The following is a 21,098-nucleotide window of genomic DNA, read 5'->3' as shown; positions in this document are numbered from 1 at the left end:
AAATACAAAAACTAGAAAACAAGCAAAGGAAGGGACTAGCACTAAAAAGCCCAGAAATCCTATTCTAGAAGGAGCATATTAGAGAATCAAGAACTCTTAAAAGAAAAAAATATGATGAGGTGGGATAGGGTGAGGAAGGAGAGTATTGGTCTCAAGAAGATGAATAATTTTATATGGAAAAATTACCAAAGTTGTTCAGTCTATGGCTCCAAGAGGGCAAAAGTACCAGAGGGAAGTTATTATAGGGCAGAGCTTACACAGGGAGGAACTTCTAAGAGGTAGTCTTCAAATAGAATGGCTGAAATAGAAAGTATCCCCACGCTGTAATTGTTCAAAAAAAGCGAAAAACCATCTATATGGGAAGATGGGGCAAGAACAGAATTGGATTAGCTGGCCTTGTAAATCCTTTCCAATTCCAGTTCTGAGACTGTGTAATCTAGGGACTTTTATCCTTAAAAAGCCAGGCATCAGGGAAACCATAACTCACAGATGTAAAAACCCCAAATCACAGTTTGATCAAAAACAAAGAACTAGGGGTGCCTGGGTGGCTAGTTGGTTAAGCGTCCAACTCTTGATTTCAGTTCAAGTCATGATCTCATGGTTCATGGTTCGTGAGATAGAGCCCCACACAGGACTCGGCGTTGACAGCACTGTGCCTGCCTGAGATTCTCTCTCCCTCTGTGTCCCTCCCCTGTATGCATGCTCTCTCATTAAAAAAAAAAAAAAAAAAAAAAAAAAAAAAACACCAAAAAACCAAAAAACTAAACCTAGACAAAAGCATAAGCAGACACTGGTTTGTTCCTGTGTGTGCACACAGACATATACACACATACTCATATAGCCAACCTTCCCATACTTCCTGGGAAGGAAAAATAAGAATAATTAGAAAAATAATGACAGAATCTATTGTCTTTCCCACCAAATCCACTTTATGTTCCCTGATCTGTGTTAACAATGTCACTGGCTACTCAATTATGCACAATAAAGCCTGATGTTTTGAGTCTTCCATCTTCCTTCAATTTCTGCTAAGCCTACCCCAGAAATACCTCTCATCTGGCCTTTACCTTTATATTGTATTGCCATTGCTCTTGGTAAAACTCTTGCTATTGTTCCTTAACTAGTCATCCGCCTATTATACCCCCCTTCTTGAGGTCATTATTCACACTGCTAATGGTAATCTTAACCGTTAGCAGTGTGAACCTGCTTATCACTCTAACCTGCTTAAACATTTATATCTGCCAGGGGAGAGGGGAAAATGGGCAAAGGGCATTGAGGAGGGCACTTGTTGGGATGAGCACTGGGTGTTGTATGGAAGCGATGAATCATGGGAATCTACCCCCAAAACCAAGAGCACACTGTATACATTGTATGTTAGCCAACTTGACAGTAAATTGTATTTAAAATTTTTTTTTAATATTGGCCCCTTAATGCCTACAAATTAAAGTTAAAATTCTTTGGTGTGGCCCGCAATACCATCTCAATCTGGCTCTCACACTCCCTGCTTTGCTTGCCCATAGTATCTCATCCTTTGGTTTTATTGCAATCCTGGTCATTCTTGAAAGGCCACACACTTCTCTATTCCATGTCTTCAGCTGTTTTCAAAGGCACCCCTCCCCACTCCTATCTATGGACATTGTACTCAATTTTCAAGGCTCAAGCAAATGCTACCTATCTTGTGAAGATACCCTTAATACTTCTACCTCACAACCCCTGCCTCCCTCCCTTGGAATTAAATGCTTCTCTTAGAGCTGATAACACTTCCCTTCAATCTCATTTTTGCACTTAACAATCATGTTTGAAATTTCAGTTTTTGGGGTCCAAGCTTATCTCCACCCACTGTAAATCCTTGAAAGCAGAGAACAGGTTTCATCTATTTCTATAGCTAACCTTGTCAGACCCCTGGTGCCAAGGATCTAACACAATACCTTCTATATAACAAATCTTTGACAAATGTTTATTAAATTGATTTGGAAGCTGAGGACTGTTAGACTTTTACCCAGGGCTCAATACCAGTCTTGAAAATTGTAACTTCTATTAAAATTCTAATAAAAAGCCTAGTAATTGATAAAAGCCTCTTATCATACTAATCTAACATTTCTAAGACAAAAACTATTATACTTACATTCACTAGGAGAGAGAAATCAGTGACCAGTTGGCTAAGTTCAATTAAGTCCTTAAAAAGAGAGAGAGGAAAAAAAAAGTTACTTATTTTTATGCCTCACAGCTACCAAAATGAAAATAATTTTTTACATACCGCTTCTAAGCTTTCCCATGATTCTGCAGCATTTTGATCTCGAGGAATTTCAGGCAACGCATATACCTGAGTCATATTCTGAGGATCATCTTCAGCCTCAGCAGTATGAAATGTTCCTGAATGAACATAGCCTCATGTTTAGGGTTTATGTGCTTTGTTACAAAGTGGATAGCATAACTCAATTTCATAAAACAATTTCCATGTAAAATACTAACTGAATTCAGACTAAAAGTAAATCGATTATTCTATAAAAATAGATTTATCTATGGCAGATTGTTCAAAAGTTAACTTTTTTCTTTAATTGTTCTACAAAATCACCTCAAAAAAAAAATGGCTACAACAAATGCCATCTACCCAATCTGAATAATTAGAGCTAGATGTGGAAGAAGCACTGAAGAAGAACTATTCTATTTGGCCAACATTCCACACAGAGATACTCAGTAGAAATAGGTTTCACATTTTCAATGCTAAATCATTAACCCTTTCTTTGGGTATTTTAGTAATAAATACCAGATTCATAAGGTGTTAAAAGTAGGAAAGTGATGTGTTTTTTTGCAATGAAAATCATTTTGGGTAACAAATTTGTCATCAAATGAACACCACATGGATCTTTTCATACATATTGTCTATCCTTCTCCTCATTTTTCTAGGCCATGTCCTAGAAAGACATTGCTTTTGTCTTTTCTGAGTCTTAAAAAGTCACCAGGGCACTTGGGTGGCTCAACTGCTTAAGCAACTGACTCTTGGTTTCAGCTGGGTCATGATCTCACATTCGTGAGTTCAAGCCCCACATCAGGCTCCATGCTAACAGCATGGAGATTTCTTTTTCCCTCTCTCTCTGCCCTTTTCCAGCTTTCTCTCTCTCTTTTCCTACTCTCTCTCTCTCTCAAAAAATAAACATAAAAAGTCATCGACCCACTAAGGCCTTCCTCATTAAAACTGCTATGATGATGAATTAATTTACACTCCAAACTCTACCATCAAGTCTTTATTTCCTTGTATTGGTTTTACCAATCATTCATGCGTTAAACTGATACGTACAGAATGTCTACTAAATGCCAATCAGTGTGCTAGGGTACTACTGACACAATGATAAACCATAAAAACAGTTCCAGGGAGTCAACATAGTATAGTGGTTAAGAGCATGGACCTAGTCAAAAAGACCTAGTTTAGAATCCAGGTTTGGCTATTTATTAGCTCTTTGACTCATTTTCCTCATTTTAATTTTTTTTAATTTATATATTTTTGAGAGACAGAGAGAGCATGCATGTGCATGCCTACAGGGGAGGGGCAGAGAGAGAGGGAAAGAGAGAATCCCAAGCAGGCTCCACACTGTCAGCATGGACCCCAACATAGGGCCTGAACCCACAAACCATGAGATCATAACCTGAGCCTAAATCAAGAGTCGGACGCTTAACAGGATTGAGCCACCCAGGAGCCCCTCCTCATTTTTAAAATGAGGTGAATGAAAGGGGCGCCTGGCTGGCTCAGTTCAAGAGCATGCGACTCTTCATCTTGGAGTTGTGAGTTTGAGCCCCACGCTGGGTATAGAGGTTACTTAAATGAATAAATAAAAACTTCAAAATATTAAACAATAAAAATAAAAATAAGGTGATAGATATTTACTTTGCACTGTGCCTGGCTTAAATATTCAGTACAGATGGGTTAATAAATAGTTACTACTAAAATAAATAGCCATTGCTACTGCTGCTATTATTAATGGAGTTTACCATATTATGTACAATACAGACATGTTAACAGACAAGTTCAGTATAGTCTGATAAGACCTATGGTACGAGTAAATATGGAATGCTATGTGAGCACAAAAGAGAGGTATTTAACCTAGACTTAGGGAGGGGAGACTAGTTGGAGGTTTTGAAGCTGAAGGCTGAGGATGAACAGAAATGACATAGGTGAACCCAGGCAAAGGTGGAGGGAGAAGCAGAGACTATTCAGGTCAGGGAGAATAATATGTGCATAGGTTTGGGAACTGAAAAGAATTCAACTGAAGGGAAGACTATGAAAGAGAAAAGCAAAGGATGAGGAAAAAAATCTAAGGTGACATTATTCATGGCATTATAAATTATGTTAAAGAATTTTGTTTATCTCATAAGATCAATATGGAACTATTAAAAGGAGTTGGAGACTACTGGGAAGCTGGAGGATGCCATAATCAGATTTCAGATTTAGAAAGCGAACCATAGCTATAGCGTGAAGAATAGATTAAGGATGAAGTTGAAAGGTAAAAAAAATTAGAGAGCAGAAAAACCAATTGGGAGACTTTGCAGTAAGTCCAGTGCAAAATGATGATGCTCTAGGACAGTGGCAGTGGAAATGGAAAGAAGAGATCTGAAGGTCTAATTTCCTTTTGTCCCCCTTACTTCAAGCTCAAAATACCTACCACTTTAATGTTATCTGACCACCTACTGTGTTGGGTACCAGAGATAAAAAAGTAATACAAAGTAGATGCTCTTAAGGAACATATTCTAGAAGAGTTACACATACAAAGAGATAATCCTAAAACAATAAAAGAGTACAATGGCATTTAGATAGAGGGATATAGATACATACAGTATTTTGAGAATTCCAAGTCTGGGATGGCATCTGACCCAGCTTGGTGTGGGTGTGCAGTTTATGAAATAGCTTCCTAAAAAAGGTGATCTTACAAGACAAAGTAAAAAGGTCTTCAAAAGAACAAACAATATAGCTTAACATAAAAATCAGCAGGTTGGTCTTGCCAAAGGATAAAGCAGAAGGCACAGAGTTACAAACACAGAACATTAAGTAGATGTTTAGGAGGGGCCTTGCAGGCCAGTTAAAGGCTTTGGACTTTATCTGACAGACCGTGGAGAGCTACTGAAGTGTTATAAGCAAGGACATGACATAGTGACACGTGATACCTGATCCACTCCTAAAAGTCATTATAACTCTTTAAATTCACCTTCTCGATTTCTGTTTTCATCCTAGTCAATAATTGATGGCATGTTATAAAACAGCATTACTATTTTACTTTTGAAACTTATGAATGTTTTACCTCTTGAGGAAAATAATCTGAATTGTTTAGGAAGGGCATAGTAGTTGATTAAAAAATATTTTGTAGGCTTATCAGAATTGACAGTGTTCTTTAAAAAAAATTTTTTTTTAAATGTTTATTTATTTTTGAGACAGAGACAGAGTGTGAACAGAGGAGGGGCAGAGAGAGAGGGAGACACAGAGTCCGAAACAGGCTCCAGGCTCCGAGCTGTCAGCACAGAGCCCGACGCGGGGCTCGAACCCATGAACTGTGAGATCATGACCTGAGCCGAAGTCGGACACTTAACCAACTGAGCCACCCAGGCGCCCCACAGTGTTCTTTTAATTTTGAATTTTAACTTCTCTGAATACATTTCCTTATCTTACAGGAAGAGCAAAAACATCAGATACGGAGTAGATTTTACATTACAACATTATAACAAGTATCCAATATTTTAAAAGCTCTCTGATTTTTACAAATGTTTAAAAGAGTTACTTACCCTGTGTCCTAACATAGCACATAAAGACACTTTCATTTTCATGTCAATCAAGATAAATGAATTACTCTAAGACCGCTCTTCCACTTAATATTTCTATTGTAATAAGAACTCTACTTCTTTAATAAGATGATGAATAATGATAACTTTGTTATCATTAACAGACCAAATGTAAAGCGGAACTTTATAAATAGAACATCCACTCTAAGGATTTTTATAAGCCATTACCCTTATTCTATTACAGAGGATTTAAATGAAACTGCCAGGGTATACAACAAAACGAGGGGAGATTGTCATACATAAATTCTTGACCTAAAAATTGAAGGGGTGGGAAATGTTTGGTATTTTAAGCAAACATAAAAGATTCCCCTTTGTAAAAAATAAGAAATGTTTAAGTCACTTACGTCTCACTTGAAACCAAACTGCGTATGCATCTTAGTTCAAATGGAGTCTGAGAACAAAGAAATCTGTTCTATTCCGGGGAAAATCCTGCTGTAAACTTACAACTCTGAACATCACTAATCAATGTGAGGCATAACTAACAATTAAGAAAGAAACCCTTTAATATCTACAACTTCTGTAATTCATTTATTCCAGCTTATATTAGAAATCAGTACCTCAGTGAATATTTATTGACTTTGAACTTTCAGAAATTACTATAGACATGATGAGGGAAAACACTGAGACAGATTATAGCTGCAGGAAAGAAGGATGAAGAATTTATCCTGTCCACAGAAGTGAAAATTGCTATTGTTTTATATGATGAAATAATCTAAGATAGTTCCATCCACATGACAACTCCAAGTGTAAAGGGCAGATAGAATACATATACGTTGCACCACTGTTTTTCAAACTCCAGTTTTAAGACCGTATTATTTACTACATTATTTATTATTTGTAGTAAAAATATTAACATATTTTTAGTTGTTAATAACACAGACATAAGATTTTTTCCCTTCTCTTTATACGTCCAAACATTCTTTGTCTCTCTCCATATTTCATTGAAAGGCAATGATTCTACTAAGAATTACAACACAACATATAAAAAGTTTCCACTAAACTTCACTATGTTAGGGAAAGTTTCATTATAAATCTAAATTAATTTAAAAGCATTTCCTGAATTTTTCATTTTCTGACAGATTAAAAATAGTGAAATTAATCTACTGATCATCTATATCAACTTATCTATCAAAATAAAATGACTTCTAAGTCATGGCTTAACTTAGTGGTAAAGGAGGATTTTTAAGAAAATTAAAGCCAATAGAAAATATATCTTCTGAATAATATACAAAACTATCCACGTGTTTCGCAAAACTGTTCACCACATGTATATATACCTGTGATAAAATCTGATATTTCATCAAATTCAATATGCAGTCTGAAGTTCCCAGCAGTTTTAAGATTGGATTCTTTTCTTTTGTGAATATTTGTTTAAAATGTAATAAGATTCTGTTCCTATTGCACTGGTGAGCTGCATGTGCCGGATGGGGAGTAAGAAAGACAATGATTGAGAGAAGCACTGATTCACTCTGTATGACCTGATACACCTTTCTAAATACAAATCAAATTTGTAGGCTCATCACTTCTCTTGGTGGGAAGCAATGCTAAAAATGAAACTAGACACACAAGTGAAACAGAAGGGAGTTTCTCAGATCAAGCAAGATTGGCAGAGAAGATTTGCTTTAGGAACTCTCAGAATCTGGACAAAAGAAACAGCAAAATCATCACAGCTTCCTCCTAAACTTAATAAGCTTCTTTTACTCTCCAGAGAACATAAAACATCCTATTCTACTTGTTATTTCTATCTGTAAATGAAAAAACTATTTTTGTATTTCGATCTCACTTGTGGAAATGTGGCAACATTGCTCCTGAATCTCTGCTGATATTTCCAACCAATTTATTTAGAATCAGATTGAATTTTTAAAGGAAGAAGTATTTTAAGGCACTTAACTTCTATGCAAATCACATTTTTCTGTATAGGCTGTCACTACTATAATGAGTATCTAAAGCAAAAACAAAGAAAAACCAGAAAGCACAGATAAAAACATGCAGGATGACAGAAAAGAGTCCACAGCCAGAAGACCACACATGGAGTGAACCGAGTTCCTACCCCACTATTAAGGTCTTATGTAAATTAGTTCCTTTGTTTTCATTATTCTCCACCTTTCCCATTCTCTCAATTACTTGTTAATAATATTTCTGGATTTAAGGCAACCTAGTACAAACTCTCACAGTTGGCGAAATACTCAGGCACTTGGTGAGATAGTTCATTTAACTGCTTAATGTTGGCAATAGATTCAAAGTCAAAGCGCAATCTGACCATTTGGAATTTGACATTCTACTATTGTTTTAGGCACAAATTAGGTATTTTTTTTATATAAATGGGTTGTCTCAAATTTTTTTTTTTTTATAAATGCTACAGAGGTTTAATTGTGTAGTTTCTCCTGGTGGCAAGTGATTAGGTCTTTAGCTAATTTGATGTTCCATGAAATGACAAGTTTGAGAATCATTACAGATGGAAAATCCTCTGTCTCTGCCCCAATCTTTTTCATTTTCTCTGTACACGTTTCCTCAAATTTTGCCAATATATAATATATAGTTTTAACACCAGTTTCATACAGAGATATTTAATTGCCAGCAAACTGGGTGAACTGCCTTTTTCTAATAATCACCCAGTTTCTCTGATGATATTTAAATCCAAGTCTGTCGAGCCCAAACAGTCCTGACAGAAACCCAAATAATGCAATAAAAAAATGCAAATGAAAGCAAGTATTAGAATAGTATCATATTGTGAGAAACTGTCAGAACGCAAAATTTTTGTTTCCTAGGTAATTGCTAGTGATGGGCAACTCAAAACTAAATAGCAAAAGAAACTGATGTCAGCAACTCTTCCCAGAAAATCCAACATATCTTCACTGTTGTTACCGCCATCACAACTGTCACAATGTCTAAGTGGGTAAACTAGCTGCTTAATCACATGGAAGCCCAATTTCTCTAAGGCAAAGTATCAGTTCACACTAAATGATATGAACAGCATTTAGCCTCATCAATACAGTGGTGATAAATATATACGGACAGAATAATGTAAACAGTAACCGGTTAAAAACTATCAAAAAGCATTCTTCCCAAATACTCTTCAAGCAAGGGGCTGAGTGTTAACACTTCCTTCTCTCCAAAACAACACTTTAGGTACTGGTTATCACAGAGTGTAGTGAGTATGGCACATCCGAAATTATAAAATTGTCTCCAAAAACACATTTATTTATTCACATTTATGAAACATTTATTAATGGCCCGCTATGTGCCAAGCACTACTATATGCTACGTACTGAGGATACAATAAAAGTAAGATTTACCAAGAAAGTCTGGATGATGGCTTAAATGTTTCCTCTAATTTCTAAATTTGGACTTCCCTGTAAATTATTGGGTCATTAGTACTGAAAATATAACATTAAAAATAATCTAATTTTGGAGACAGGGAATGGTACAGGAGCCTCCTACATAAATGAAAAGGGGAAAACTCAGCAGGTATAATATCCTTCAGATTCTATTCTGATTTGTAATTTATTTATATTCCACTTTTTCCACTAAGATTTAAGGCAACTTAGAACATATGTAAAATGTAATAAGATAGCATAATTAAAGGGAAACGAAGAAGGAAAAATGAAGGAAGCAATTATAAAACAAAGCCAGGAGCTAAAAAATTGGCTTTTGGTAGTTAAAAAAAATTCAGATTTAAGCTTTCCAGTAAATAACTCAAGTAGAGAAACCTTATCAGTTATGCCATCCAGTACCCATAGGATTAAAAAAAAAAAAAAAAAAAGACCAACTGCTTTCAAGTACTACTACATATTAAACCAAGAATTGTTTTTTTAGAGGTCTTTATAAAGGTACTACTATCATGCAATTAACAATTATCAATTACATCCTTAAAAGAGATATAATGACAGGTTTTACCGGACTGTTTCTTAAAGTATCACCTCATAAAAGCTGATAGCATGACCCCGAATGCAGATTTTCTTTAATGTCATTAAACTCAGAAAACTGAGCTGGGAGATAGATCTAACATCCACTATGAAAGAAAGTCAGAACGCCAAAGAAAGAGGTGTGCCTGATCAGGCTACTCCTGCACCAGGAGATGAAAGGGGCATACTCTGCAATCCAGGATGACATTCTCCTTAGGAAATATTATAACATTTATTTTCATTATACAGACAAATAGGTACTTGAAGCCTCGAAGTTCCACTCTATACAGCACAGTCTTAAAATTTTTATCCTGCAAAACTTCTAGGGTATGCATTTCTAGGCACACTCAGGGTTCAACAATTCAGCAGACTGAAATAGAAGGTGATCCCTGGAGACTCACATTATCTGCAACAGCTATACAAGATGGTGAACTTTAACTAAATGCATTACTATGATCAAAAATAAGACTTAGTACATTACCACCAACAGTCATGGATCTGGTCAAAGAAGGTTGTAATAAAGTTTCTTCATCATTAAATTGTTTCTTAAGTTCTTCTACAGATTCCAGATGGAGTTGAAGAAATTCTGCTGTTGCTGTTGATGCTTCTTCTTTAACAGGGTCTATCATTCTCTTCAGAAGTACTAGGTCATCCTTTCGGACTTTCAAACAAAGTTTCTCCATTTCTCGGATATTGGAACGGAGTTGCTACAAAAGAAAAAAAAATCATTAAAGCCACCATCTATTAATATGAAATATCTTTATTGTCAAAAGTAATCTGTGATAATGCTTGTAAATGGAAATAATACAAGTATTCTCTACGGCAGAAAGTATACCTTTTTAAAAATTTTTTGTATCTCTAGCCAAATTGAACTTCATGAGAACTCACATCCAGGTACTTTGAGTTTGTTTAGCATTCTTTTCCTTCATTAAATGTGATTATTATAAAGATAACACACGCTCTTCATAATAAATCAAACACTGTAGAACATATCTAGACAAACTTAATGATGCCCGCCTTCACTGATCCCACCACCTCTCTTTACCCAGTCCTTCCACACATTTCCCACTGCTCATGCAAACATTAACATATATAGCCTTTCTTTTCACACACACAAAAAAAAGGATTACACTGTGCATAATAATCCATAATTTGTTATTTCTCACCCCAATAATATAACAATACCACCATGGATATCCTTCCATGGGTGTACCATATTCCACAGTATAGATGGAAAATAATGTATTCAATGACTCCTCCAAGTGATCAATAGTCATTCATGTTGTTTCCAAAACAGAAGTCCTTGAATATAATCCTAATATACCATAACCGTATCTATCACTATTATAGTATATTCTATTATACTATATTTTGTAGGATCGATTTCCTGGGTGCCTGGGTAGCTCAGTTGGTTAAGCATCCGACTTCGGCTCAGATCGTGATCTCACAGTTCTTGAGTTTGAGTCCTGCTCTGGGCTCTGTGCTGACAGCTCAGAGCCTGGAGCCTGCTTCAGATTCTGTGTCTCCCTCTCTCTGCTCCTCCCCCACTCGTGCTCTGTCGCTGTCTCTCAAAAATAAATGTTAAAAAATTAAAAAAAAAAAGATTCCCAAAAGTGAGAGTACTTAAAGGATAATGCGCATTCTTATTTCAATAACTATTAACAGTGTTTTCCTACCAGTAACAAATTATACTACCACCAAAGTATGAATGCCCATTTCCCTACATACTGCCAGTTGTACATGTTATCTCACTGTTGTTTTAATTTGCATTTCTGAGTGTTGTCAGATTTTTATCAAATGATTTCCCTCTCTTTTTAAAACCATCTACTGACATAATCATGGGGCACCTGGGTGGCTCAGTCGGTTAAGCATCTGGCTGTTGATTTTGTCTCAGGTCATGATCTCACGGTTATGAGACTGAACCCCACATCTGGCTCTGTGCTGAGAGTGTGTGGAGCCTGCTTAAGATTCTCTCTCTCTCCCTATGACCCTCTCACATGCTCGCTCTCAAAAAAAAAAAAAATCATCTACTGACATAATCATAAATTTTCCTCTAAGGTGCTGATATAACGAGCTACGGGCAGGTTTCATGGTATAGAGCCATCTTTATACTTCTGAGATAAACTCTTCCTAATCACATATATAATTTCTTTGATTCAATTTGCTAATAATTTATTTGGACTTTTAACACATCTGTTTGTGTGTGCATGCATGTGCACACATGAACGGTGTGTCTATATTATCTCTATCAGACTTAAGGTCACTTTAACAAATTTAAGGTTGTGCTAGTTTCACAGAATGAACTGTGGAGCTTTCCATTTTTTCCAATAGTCTATACTCCTGAAAAACATAAAATCCAACTATTCTTTGACAATTAAATACAACTTGCAAGAATGATCTGAGTATGATGCTTTTAAAAATTATAGATCTCTATATTATATAATTTATAATATATATTAATATAACAATTTTCATATAACATTTTAAATTCTTCTCCCCTATTGTACTTCCACAGATACTAATGCAAATTCTGTATAATAGGACAAAATGTACTAATTTCTTTAATTTCTCAAGTACTTACTCTGAGTGAAGTGTTACATTCCATATTACTACATTCCACATTATTACATTATAGGAAAATCAGAACAAAGATAACTTGTTTAGGATTTACTTAATTATCTAGCAGCAAAGTGCAGTTAAAACCGAGGTTTTTTTAATTAAGTTTTTATTTTAATGCCAGCATAGTCAATACAGTGTTAGTTTCAGGTCAACAATACAGTGATTCAACAATTCCATATTACACCCAGCACTCATCACAACAACTGCACTCTTTAATCCCCATCACCTGTTTCACCCATTCACCCATCCTCCCAACCCACCTCCCCTCTGGTAACTATCAGTTTGTTCTCTATAGTTAAGAGTCTGTTTCTTGGTTTCTCTTTCTCTCTCTCTTTTTCCTTTGACCATTTGTTTTGTTTCTTAAATTCCACATGAGTGAGATTATATGGTATTTGTCTTTCTCTAACTTATTTCACTCATCATTAATATCTCTAGCTCCATCCATGTTGCTGCAAATGACAAGATTTCATTCTTTTTTATGGGTGAATAATATTCCTCTGTGTGTGTGTGTATCACATCATCTTTATTCATCTATCCATGGATACCTGGGTTGCTTCCATAATTTGGCTATTGTAAATAATACTGGTATAAACACAGAGGTGCATGTATCCCTTTGAAATAGTGGGTTTAAAAAATTTTTTTTCTATGTTTGTTTATTTTTAGGAGAGAACAAGCATGAATGGGGGAGGGGCAGAGAGAGGGAGGCAAAGGATCCAAAGTGGGCTCTGCACTGACAGAGAGCCCGATGTGGCACACAAACTCATGAACCATGAGATCGTGACCTGAGCCAAAGTTGGATGCTCGATGGACTGAGCCACCCAGGTGCCCCTGAATTTGCATTTTTTGTATTTTGGGGTAAATACCCAGTTTGCATTCCCACCAACAGTGCACAAGGCTTCCCTTTCCTCTACATCCTCATCAACACTTGTTGTTTCTTGTGTTTTGATTTTAGTCATTCTGACAAGTATGAGGTGATATCTCACTGTTGTTTTGATTTCCATTTCCCTGAGGATGAGTGACATTCAGCATCTTTTCATGTGTCTGTTAGCCATCTGGAGATCTTTAGACAAATGTCTGTTCATGTCTTCTGCCCATTTTTTAATTGGATCATTTGTTTTTTGGGGTGTTAAGTTGTATCAGTTCTTTATATTTTGGATATGTCATTTGCAAATACCTTCTTGTATTCAGTAGGTTGCCTTTTAGTTTTGATGACTGTTTCTTTTGCTGTGCAGAAGCTTTTTATTTTGATGTAGTCCCAACAGTTCATGTCTTTTATTTCCCTTGCCTCAGGAGACATATCTAGAAAAATGTTGCTCTGGCCAATGTCAGAAAAATTACTGCCTGTGCTCTCTTCTAGGATTCAATGAAAACCCCGGTATTCTTAAAAGTCCAGCAATCTTTCCATTAAACTACAACCACAATTCCTATCTATATGGCACCTTAATATAATCTAAACTATCCATTTTATTCTAGTAAAATGAAAAACAATTCTGAAGGGGCGCTGGGGTGGCTCAGTTGGTTGAGTGTCTGACTCTTGATTTCATCTTAGGTCATGATCCCGGGGTCATGGGATCCAGCCCTGTGTAAAGCTCCTCTCTGAATGCGGAACCTGCTTAAGATTCTCTCTTTTCCTCCCTCCCTCCCTCCCTCCCTCTCGCTCCCTCCCTCCCCCCTTGCCCCTCTCCCCCCACTCATGCTCTTCCTCTCTAAAATAAATTAAATTTTTTAACAAGTTAAAAAAAGCAGGGGCACTTGGGTGGCTCAGTCGGTTAAGTATCTGACTTCAGCTCAGGTCATGATCTCGCAGTTCGTGGGTTCAAGTCCAGCGTCGGGCTATGTGCTAACAGCTCAGAGCCTGGAGCCTGGTTCCAATTCTGTGTCTCCCTTTCTCTCTGCCCCCCTCTCACTCCAGCTCTGTCTCTCTCACAAAAATAAATAAACGTTAAAAAAATTTTTTTAATTCAAAAAAAAATCCGGAAAAAATAGTTTAGCTGCAACCTAATGTATCTTGTAAGATTTTCTGAGTGAATCAAAAAGTTGTGTCTCTATCCTGTCATGATTCTATATTTCCTTTAACTTTATGTCACTCTTACCATCCCAATGTGAACTGCAAAACCTAAGGATAACTGAACTATAAATTAAAAATATGTGACATGCAATCATTAACATGGAAAAATCATAGAACATACAGGCCTATGTTATCATCTAGTACAACCTTATGATTTTACAAGAGAGAAACTGGACTCTAGATGAGCACAGTGGCAGAATTAGGTCTAGAGCAAGTCCTGGAACAATATTATTGCTAACACACCACCATCTCTTGGCAATGCAATTCTTTTTTTTTTTTTTTTTTAATTTTAGAGAGAGAGCACAAGCAGGGGAGAGGGGCAGAGAGAGGGAGAGAGAATCTTAAGCAGGCTCCACGCTGAGCACAGAGCCCAATACAGGGCTCGATCCCACAACCCTGGGGATCATGACCCGAGCCAAAATCAAGAATGGTATGTACAACCGACTGAGCCACCCAGACACCAACGGCTGTACAATTCTCTTCCGAACTACAGTTGTAAAGCTTGGTTACATACTTGCCACATAGTCCATAAAAATATTTTAGGCAATATTATCTTGGAGAAGCATTAAAAAGTTTCTGCAGCTAATGACTATTTGCCTATGACATAGTCTTACTCTCTTACAGAATTTGTGCATCTGTTTATGCCCCAGTCAAATTATAGTGTCCAGAATTCTATTACTATGGGTGGAGGAGAAAATGTTAAGAGAAAGAAAGAAAATATCCATTGAACTATATTTCTGATACTACACTAACAAAAACACAATGGCTGGATTTTTATCAACACTTACTATAAGTTGTCTGTTGTACTAAGTATTTACCTTCTTCATCTTGTTTTACCTTCACAACTTACTTTTGAAACAGGTATTACTATCATTCTCATTTTAAAGAAGAGGAAATTAAAGCAAGAAAAAATTTTTGAAAGCCCAGGATTACACTTCTAATAAAAAGTACAGCCAGGAATCAAATCCAGGCTGCAGAGCATGTGTTCTCAACAACTTTTCTACATAGCTATAATATCCAACAGAAATATAATGCAAACCACAAATGTAAGCCATATATGTAATTTAAAATTTTCTGACAGTCACATTAAAAAGAAACAGTTGAAGTTAATTTTAATGTTTGTATTTAACTCAATATATCCAAAATATTATCAACATGTAATCAATATAAAAATTATTAATGAAATATTTTACATTTACAGCACGTCTCAATTCAAACTAGCCACATTTTAAGTGCTCAACAATTACATGTGGCTAGGAGCTAACATATTGGACAATATAGTTATAGAGTCTCTCCAAAATCAAATAAAAGTAACAGGATGGCAAAACCATATGTGAAAAATATAAAATGGGTCTTTCTGCTTCTGGGTATAGCAAACTAGATAATTCAAAGTAACCCTCCCACCAATGACTAGTTAAAAAGCTGAAAATCACAAACAAAATTCAAAGGCATCAAAAAGCAAAGAAGACAGTAAGAAATGTACAGGTCTAGAATTAGACAAAAGTGGAAATCCAGAGAGGTGAGTCCTAAACTCAAGGCCACATTTGCTTGGGGGTACTTGCTTACCAGAGTGTTTGACAGGCTCACAAATTTCTTTTTTTTTTTTTTTTTTTTTAATTTTATTTTTTATTTTTTAAAATTTACATCCAAATTAGTTAGCATATAGTGCAACAGTGATTTCAGGAGTAGATTCCTTAGTGTCCCTTACCCCATCCCCCTTCCCACAACCCCTCCAGTAACCCTCAGTTTGTTCTCCATATTTATGAGTCTCTTCTGTTTTGTCCCCCTCCCTGGTTTTATATTAGTTTTGTTTCCTTCCCTTATGTTCATCTGTTTTCTCTCTTAAAGTCCTCATATGAGTGAAGTCATAGGATTTCTGTCTTTCTCTAATTTCACTTAGCAAATACCCTCTAGTTCCATCCACGTAGTTGCACGTGGCAAGATTTCATTCTTTTTGATTGCCGAGTAATACTCCATTGCATATATACACCACATCTTCTTTATCCATTCATCCATCGATGGACATTTGGGCTCTTTCCATACTTTGGCTATTGTTGATAGTGCTATAAATATGGGGGTGCATGTGTCCCTTCAAAACAGCACACCTGTATCCCGTGGATAAATGTCTAGTAGTGCAATTGCTGGGTCGTAGGGTAGTTCTATTTTTAGTTTTTTGAGGAGCCTCCATACCGTTTTCCAGAGTGGCTACACCAACTTGCATTCCCATCACAAATTTCTGAGTAAAATACTCAGTGCTGGAGCCTGCTAATTATAAGCACTATGGTGCTTTGAGCTGGGATCTGAAAGAGCTGTACCCTGAGAGTACAGGTGATCCTAAAATCAATCAGCCCTCAGGTGAGCTACAGTTTGGCTTCCAGTCTTTTGGGTAGTGTATAAAAACTTTAATGCCTGAAACCATATACAGACAAGCATGGAAAATTAGTACCCTACTCTCACTCTCAAAATAAACTTTAAGAAAAAAATAAACTTTTTATTTAAGTAAAAATAAATAAATAAATAAATAAAAGTGTGGGTAAATCTAGATGACCAGTAACTATTCTAAAACAGTAATAATCATAATGGTAATAATAGTAACTTGAGGATTTTAAATATATGTATAAAATTAAAATATATAAAAATAGCATTTAATTTGGGGGGCACACAAACAACTAAAATATTCCAAGGTACCTGTATAATCTATATTGTTTATGGATGTTGTTGTAATTTCCAGTAAAAGAGTATATAATTCCAAAACCAACAAGAACAGTTGGATCAATAAAAAATACAAGAAAGTGAAAATGGAGATGAAAAAGAACACAAAATACATGGAAGAAGTAGAAAGCAAACAAGAGAGTATAAGTTTTAAACCTAAATATATCAATAATTACATAAAACATAAATGGAATAAATGTTCCAGTTAAAAGATAAAAACTTTCAGACTGGAAAATATATTTAAATACATCTAAAACATATAGGCAGTTCAAAGTAAAAGGATAAAAAAATAAACCCTGTACAGCTGAACAACCTTGAACAATATAGGTTTGAATCTATAGATTCAATAAATTAGAATAAATTTGAAAAAGATTTTTTGTTTTCGTGGAGCTTGACAAGCGGATTCTCAAATGTATGTGGAATTGCAAGGGAGCCTGGGTGGCTCAGTCAGTTGAGCATCCAACTCCTGACTTCAGCTTAGGTCATGATCTTGCGGTTCGTGAGATCCAGCCCCACACAAGGCTCTGCATTGACAGCATGGAGCCTGCTTGGGATTCTGTCTCTCCCCCCCCCCCCCCCGCCCTCCCCCAGCTCGCGGGCGCACACACACGGTTTCTCAAAATAAATAAACAAACTTTTAAAAGAATGTATATGAAATTGTATATACAGGGCTGAGACTAGCCTTGAAGAAGGTAGGAGAACTTCCTCTATTATATACTGATTGATTATAAAGCCACAGTAACTAAGACAGTGTGCTATTAGTTCAAGAATAGAGACAAATACACCAATGAAACATAGCCAAGAAGCAACCCAAACATATATGCACTGAATTCATAACAAAGGTTCCACCGCAGGGAAGCATGATCTTTCCAAAAGTCAGTGCTTGGTCATTTGGGTATGCCTGTGGGAAAAAGATAAAACTGGACACACCACTTCACACCATACACAATAATCAACCAAGTGGACTGCAGACCTAAATGTGAAAGGCAAAACAATAGAATATCTTTATGACATTAGGGTAGGAAATACTTCTTAAATGTGGCATAAGAAAGCAACAAGAAAAAAATTGATAACCTTGACTATATTAAATTAAATGAACTTCTAAGTCATTGAAGAACACAACTAAGACAATGAAAAGGTTAACCACTGAGTGAAAGAAGATAATTGCAACAAATATACTGATAAAGTGGTCACAGGCAGAATAAAGAGCTCTTATAGAGAGTAAGAAAAAGACAAAAAACCCATAGAAATGTGGGCAAGAACCCAAAATGGGCACTTCTCATAAACAATAAGTTACTCAATCTCATTTATAGTCAGGTAAATGTAAATTAAACCATAATTAACTACCCACTAGAAAGCTAAAATTAAACTCTGACTTTACTGAATAGTGGTGAGAATGTGTAGACCACAGGAACTCACATTCATTGCTGGAAGGAGTGTAAAATTAGTACAACTATTTTGGAAAATAGTTTGGTACTATACTACAGTGAAAATAAGGATGCCCAATGTCCTAAAAATATACTCAACAGAAATGTATGCACATGTGTATCAGTAAAAATATACAAGAACGCTAATCACATTTGTAATAGGAACTGAAAACCCAAATGACCATCAACATATCATAGTATATATTTACCATACACTATGGTAAACTCATACAATGGACTACACACAATAATGAAAATGACTGAATACTGCTATAGGCAAGAACACAGATAAGTCTCAAGCTAGACACAAAAGACATATTCTGTTTAATTCAATTTATATAATGTTCAAGAATAGACTAAATTAATTTATAACTTAATGATACATTCTGGTGGTAAAATTATACAGAGAGACTAAGAAACAGTTACCATATAAATCAAGATAGTAATTACTTTTGGTGGGAGAAAGGTGATTGTTATAGGGAAGAGACTATGAGGGGTTTCTAGGATGCTGGCAATTTTCTATTTTTGATCTGAGTAGTAGTTACTTGAGTGTTCCCAGGATAACAATTTGTTTAGGTGTATATTTATGTTGTATGCATGGCACACATGTTATATTTCACAGTAAAAAGTTTTAGTAACATTTTTAGAAAAGCACATTATATTAACCTGATGGTCAATTAAGTTAAGGATAGAAACAAGTCAAGTTTGAAAGCATTTGGGTAGGGGTAAAAATGAGTATCAATCTCACTGTGGAAGTATATTGCCAACCATCTTCCTGGATAAAAGATAAATTCATTCATTTGACTAGATTGTGATTTACCTAATTTCTTTACCATTGTATCCTCAAGGCTATATGTGATCCCTCATATACGCTTTGATTCAATAAACATAGTAAATGAATAATGAATTCTTTCTTAATATTTTCCACAAAGGGCAAAGCAGTAGTCCAACAACAACAGAGATCTGCAACTATCAAGAATGTAACTAAATTAGTTCCCTAGGAATGCATAATATAAGTCACTAAGCATATGAAACGTATCATCTTTCATCAGCTGGAAGAAATAATGAACGGAACCACTTTTTTGGAATTAATTCTGACATACAAGGATAAAATAGTGAAGTGGGAATGAAACGCATGAGAAAAAGCAACCATGCCATCTTGGAGCTCTTAATAGTTAAAAAAGAATAATGGAAACACTGATACTCAGGGACTGAATCAAGTTTTTCTGGAGAAAATAGTTGTGTGATGCCACAGAAATTATATTGTGATAGGAAGATCTTTTTTGAAAGAGAGAGTTTCTAAAAGGTGATATCCTGACACTAGAAACAAAAAAGCTAATCTGATAAGAAAGAAAAGAGGTATCTGAAGAATCCAATATGGTGGTATATGGTGTGCTATGGTAAGTTCAGAATTTTAAGAGACCTGTTTTTTAAAAAAAAGAAAAAGAAAGGCATGTGAACAAGGATGAATACAAAAGAGTGATCTGAAACAAGGAGAATCATGTAAGTAAAGTAGGAGCCCAGAATGAGCGGAGGCTGATGAAAAATGTTAAGAACAATAAAAAGGATTTAAAAAATACATGTAGAGCAAGAACAAGAAAGGAGGATTAGGTCTACCGCTTAGGGCAGATGGTATAATGTTAACAGATGATGCAGAAAAAGCAGAGCTACCAAACTCCTATTTTGCTTTTGATTCTCTATTAAGAAGATATATTCAAAAGTGAAAGGGGCATAAGAAACATGCTCAAAGGAAACTTGAAACATCTTACTATAAGAATCTAGACAGGCTTCATGAAGGAAGTGAGATTTGAGCTTACCCTAAAGAACACTAGGAAAACAGAACATACTAAATAGACTAGACTGGGGAAAGACAGAGGTGGAGGACAAGGACAGAAGTCTTCTAAATACCACACTTCATCAATTTTAAGACACAATATCTTTCCCACATTCTAACATCTCTGAAATTGGAATGCACCTTAAAATAGATGTCAAAAAAGCACAATGTGCCATTCTCTGGCAGCACTTTTTCTTTCTTGGAGGTACACAAAACAATGGTGTGTCTTACAACAGATGGTACCTTAGATTTAATTTCCTCCTTGAGGTTCTATAGGACCTATGCTAATCAGAGTAGAGGTGAAAAATCCTAAATCCTGATTATTAAGCTCATAAATATTTCAAGGCAAAACTAAAATTTAAATTCAATTGAAGCTCAAAATAATCTGCAATAATTTACCTTCTAATAGCATTCATTTTGGAATCTACTGTATCCTCTTTTCCATTCCCTACCAGGCCTTGACTCTCTTTAATCTTTTCTTCTCTAAGTTCTGTCTACTATCCTCACTTCCCTTTCTTCCCCCCTCATCCCCTCTTTTCTATTGCTTCTCCCTTTCAAAATCTCTTAAAAATTTAAAAAGTACATAACTCAACTGTTCCATATTTCTGACAGTAAAATTATGAAAGTCAAGTTTTACTCCTAGAAGTTCCATGGCTGATATTCTTTCTTTCTTTCTTTCTTTCTTTCTTTCTTTCTTTCTTTCTTTCTTT

At 35.7% G+C, this 21,098-nt stretch overlaps 1 protein-coding gene across 1 annotated transcript in view; it reads right to left on the bottom strand.

The window, feature by feature from the left end:
* STX17 (syntaxin 17) overlaps positions 1-21,098 on the bottom strand; it is a 62,113-nt gene that overhangs the window by 7,674 nt on the left and 33,341 nt on the right. Inside the window, exons 4-6 of the mRNA XM_049635377.1 lie at positions 10,210-10,435; positions 2,255-2,370; positions 2,123-2,173 (exon numbers count right to left, since the gene is read on the bottom strand). Of these exons, the coding sequence (XP_049491334.1) occupies positions 2,123-2,173; positions 2,255-2,370; positions 10,210-10,435 (393 nt within the window). The remainder of the gene's footprint in view (positions 1-2,122; positions 2,174-2,254; positions 2,371-10,209; positions 10,436-21,098) is intronic.

The sequence above is a fragment of the Panthera uncia genome, chromosome D4 (assembly GCF_023721935.1).
Source record: "Panthera uncia isolate 11264 chromosome D4, Puncia_PCG_1.0, whole genome shotgun sequence".
NCBI classification, from domain to species: Eukaryota; Metazoa; Chordata; class Mammalia; order Carnivora; family Felidae; genus Panthera; species Panthera uncia.
The sequence above is the reverse complement of the archived record's forward strand: the minus strand, read 5'-3'. Positions and strand labels throughout refer to the sequence as shown.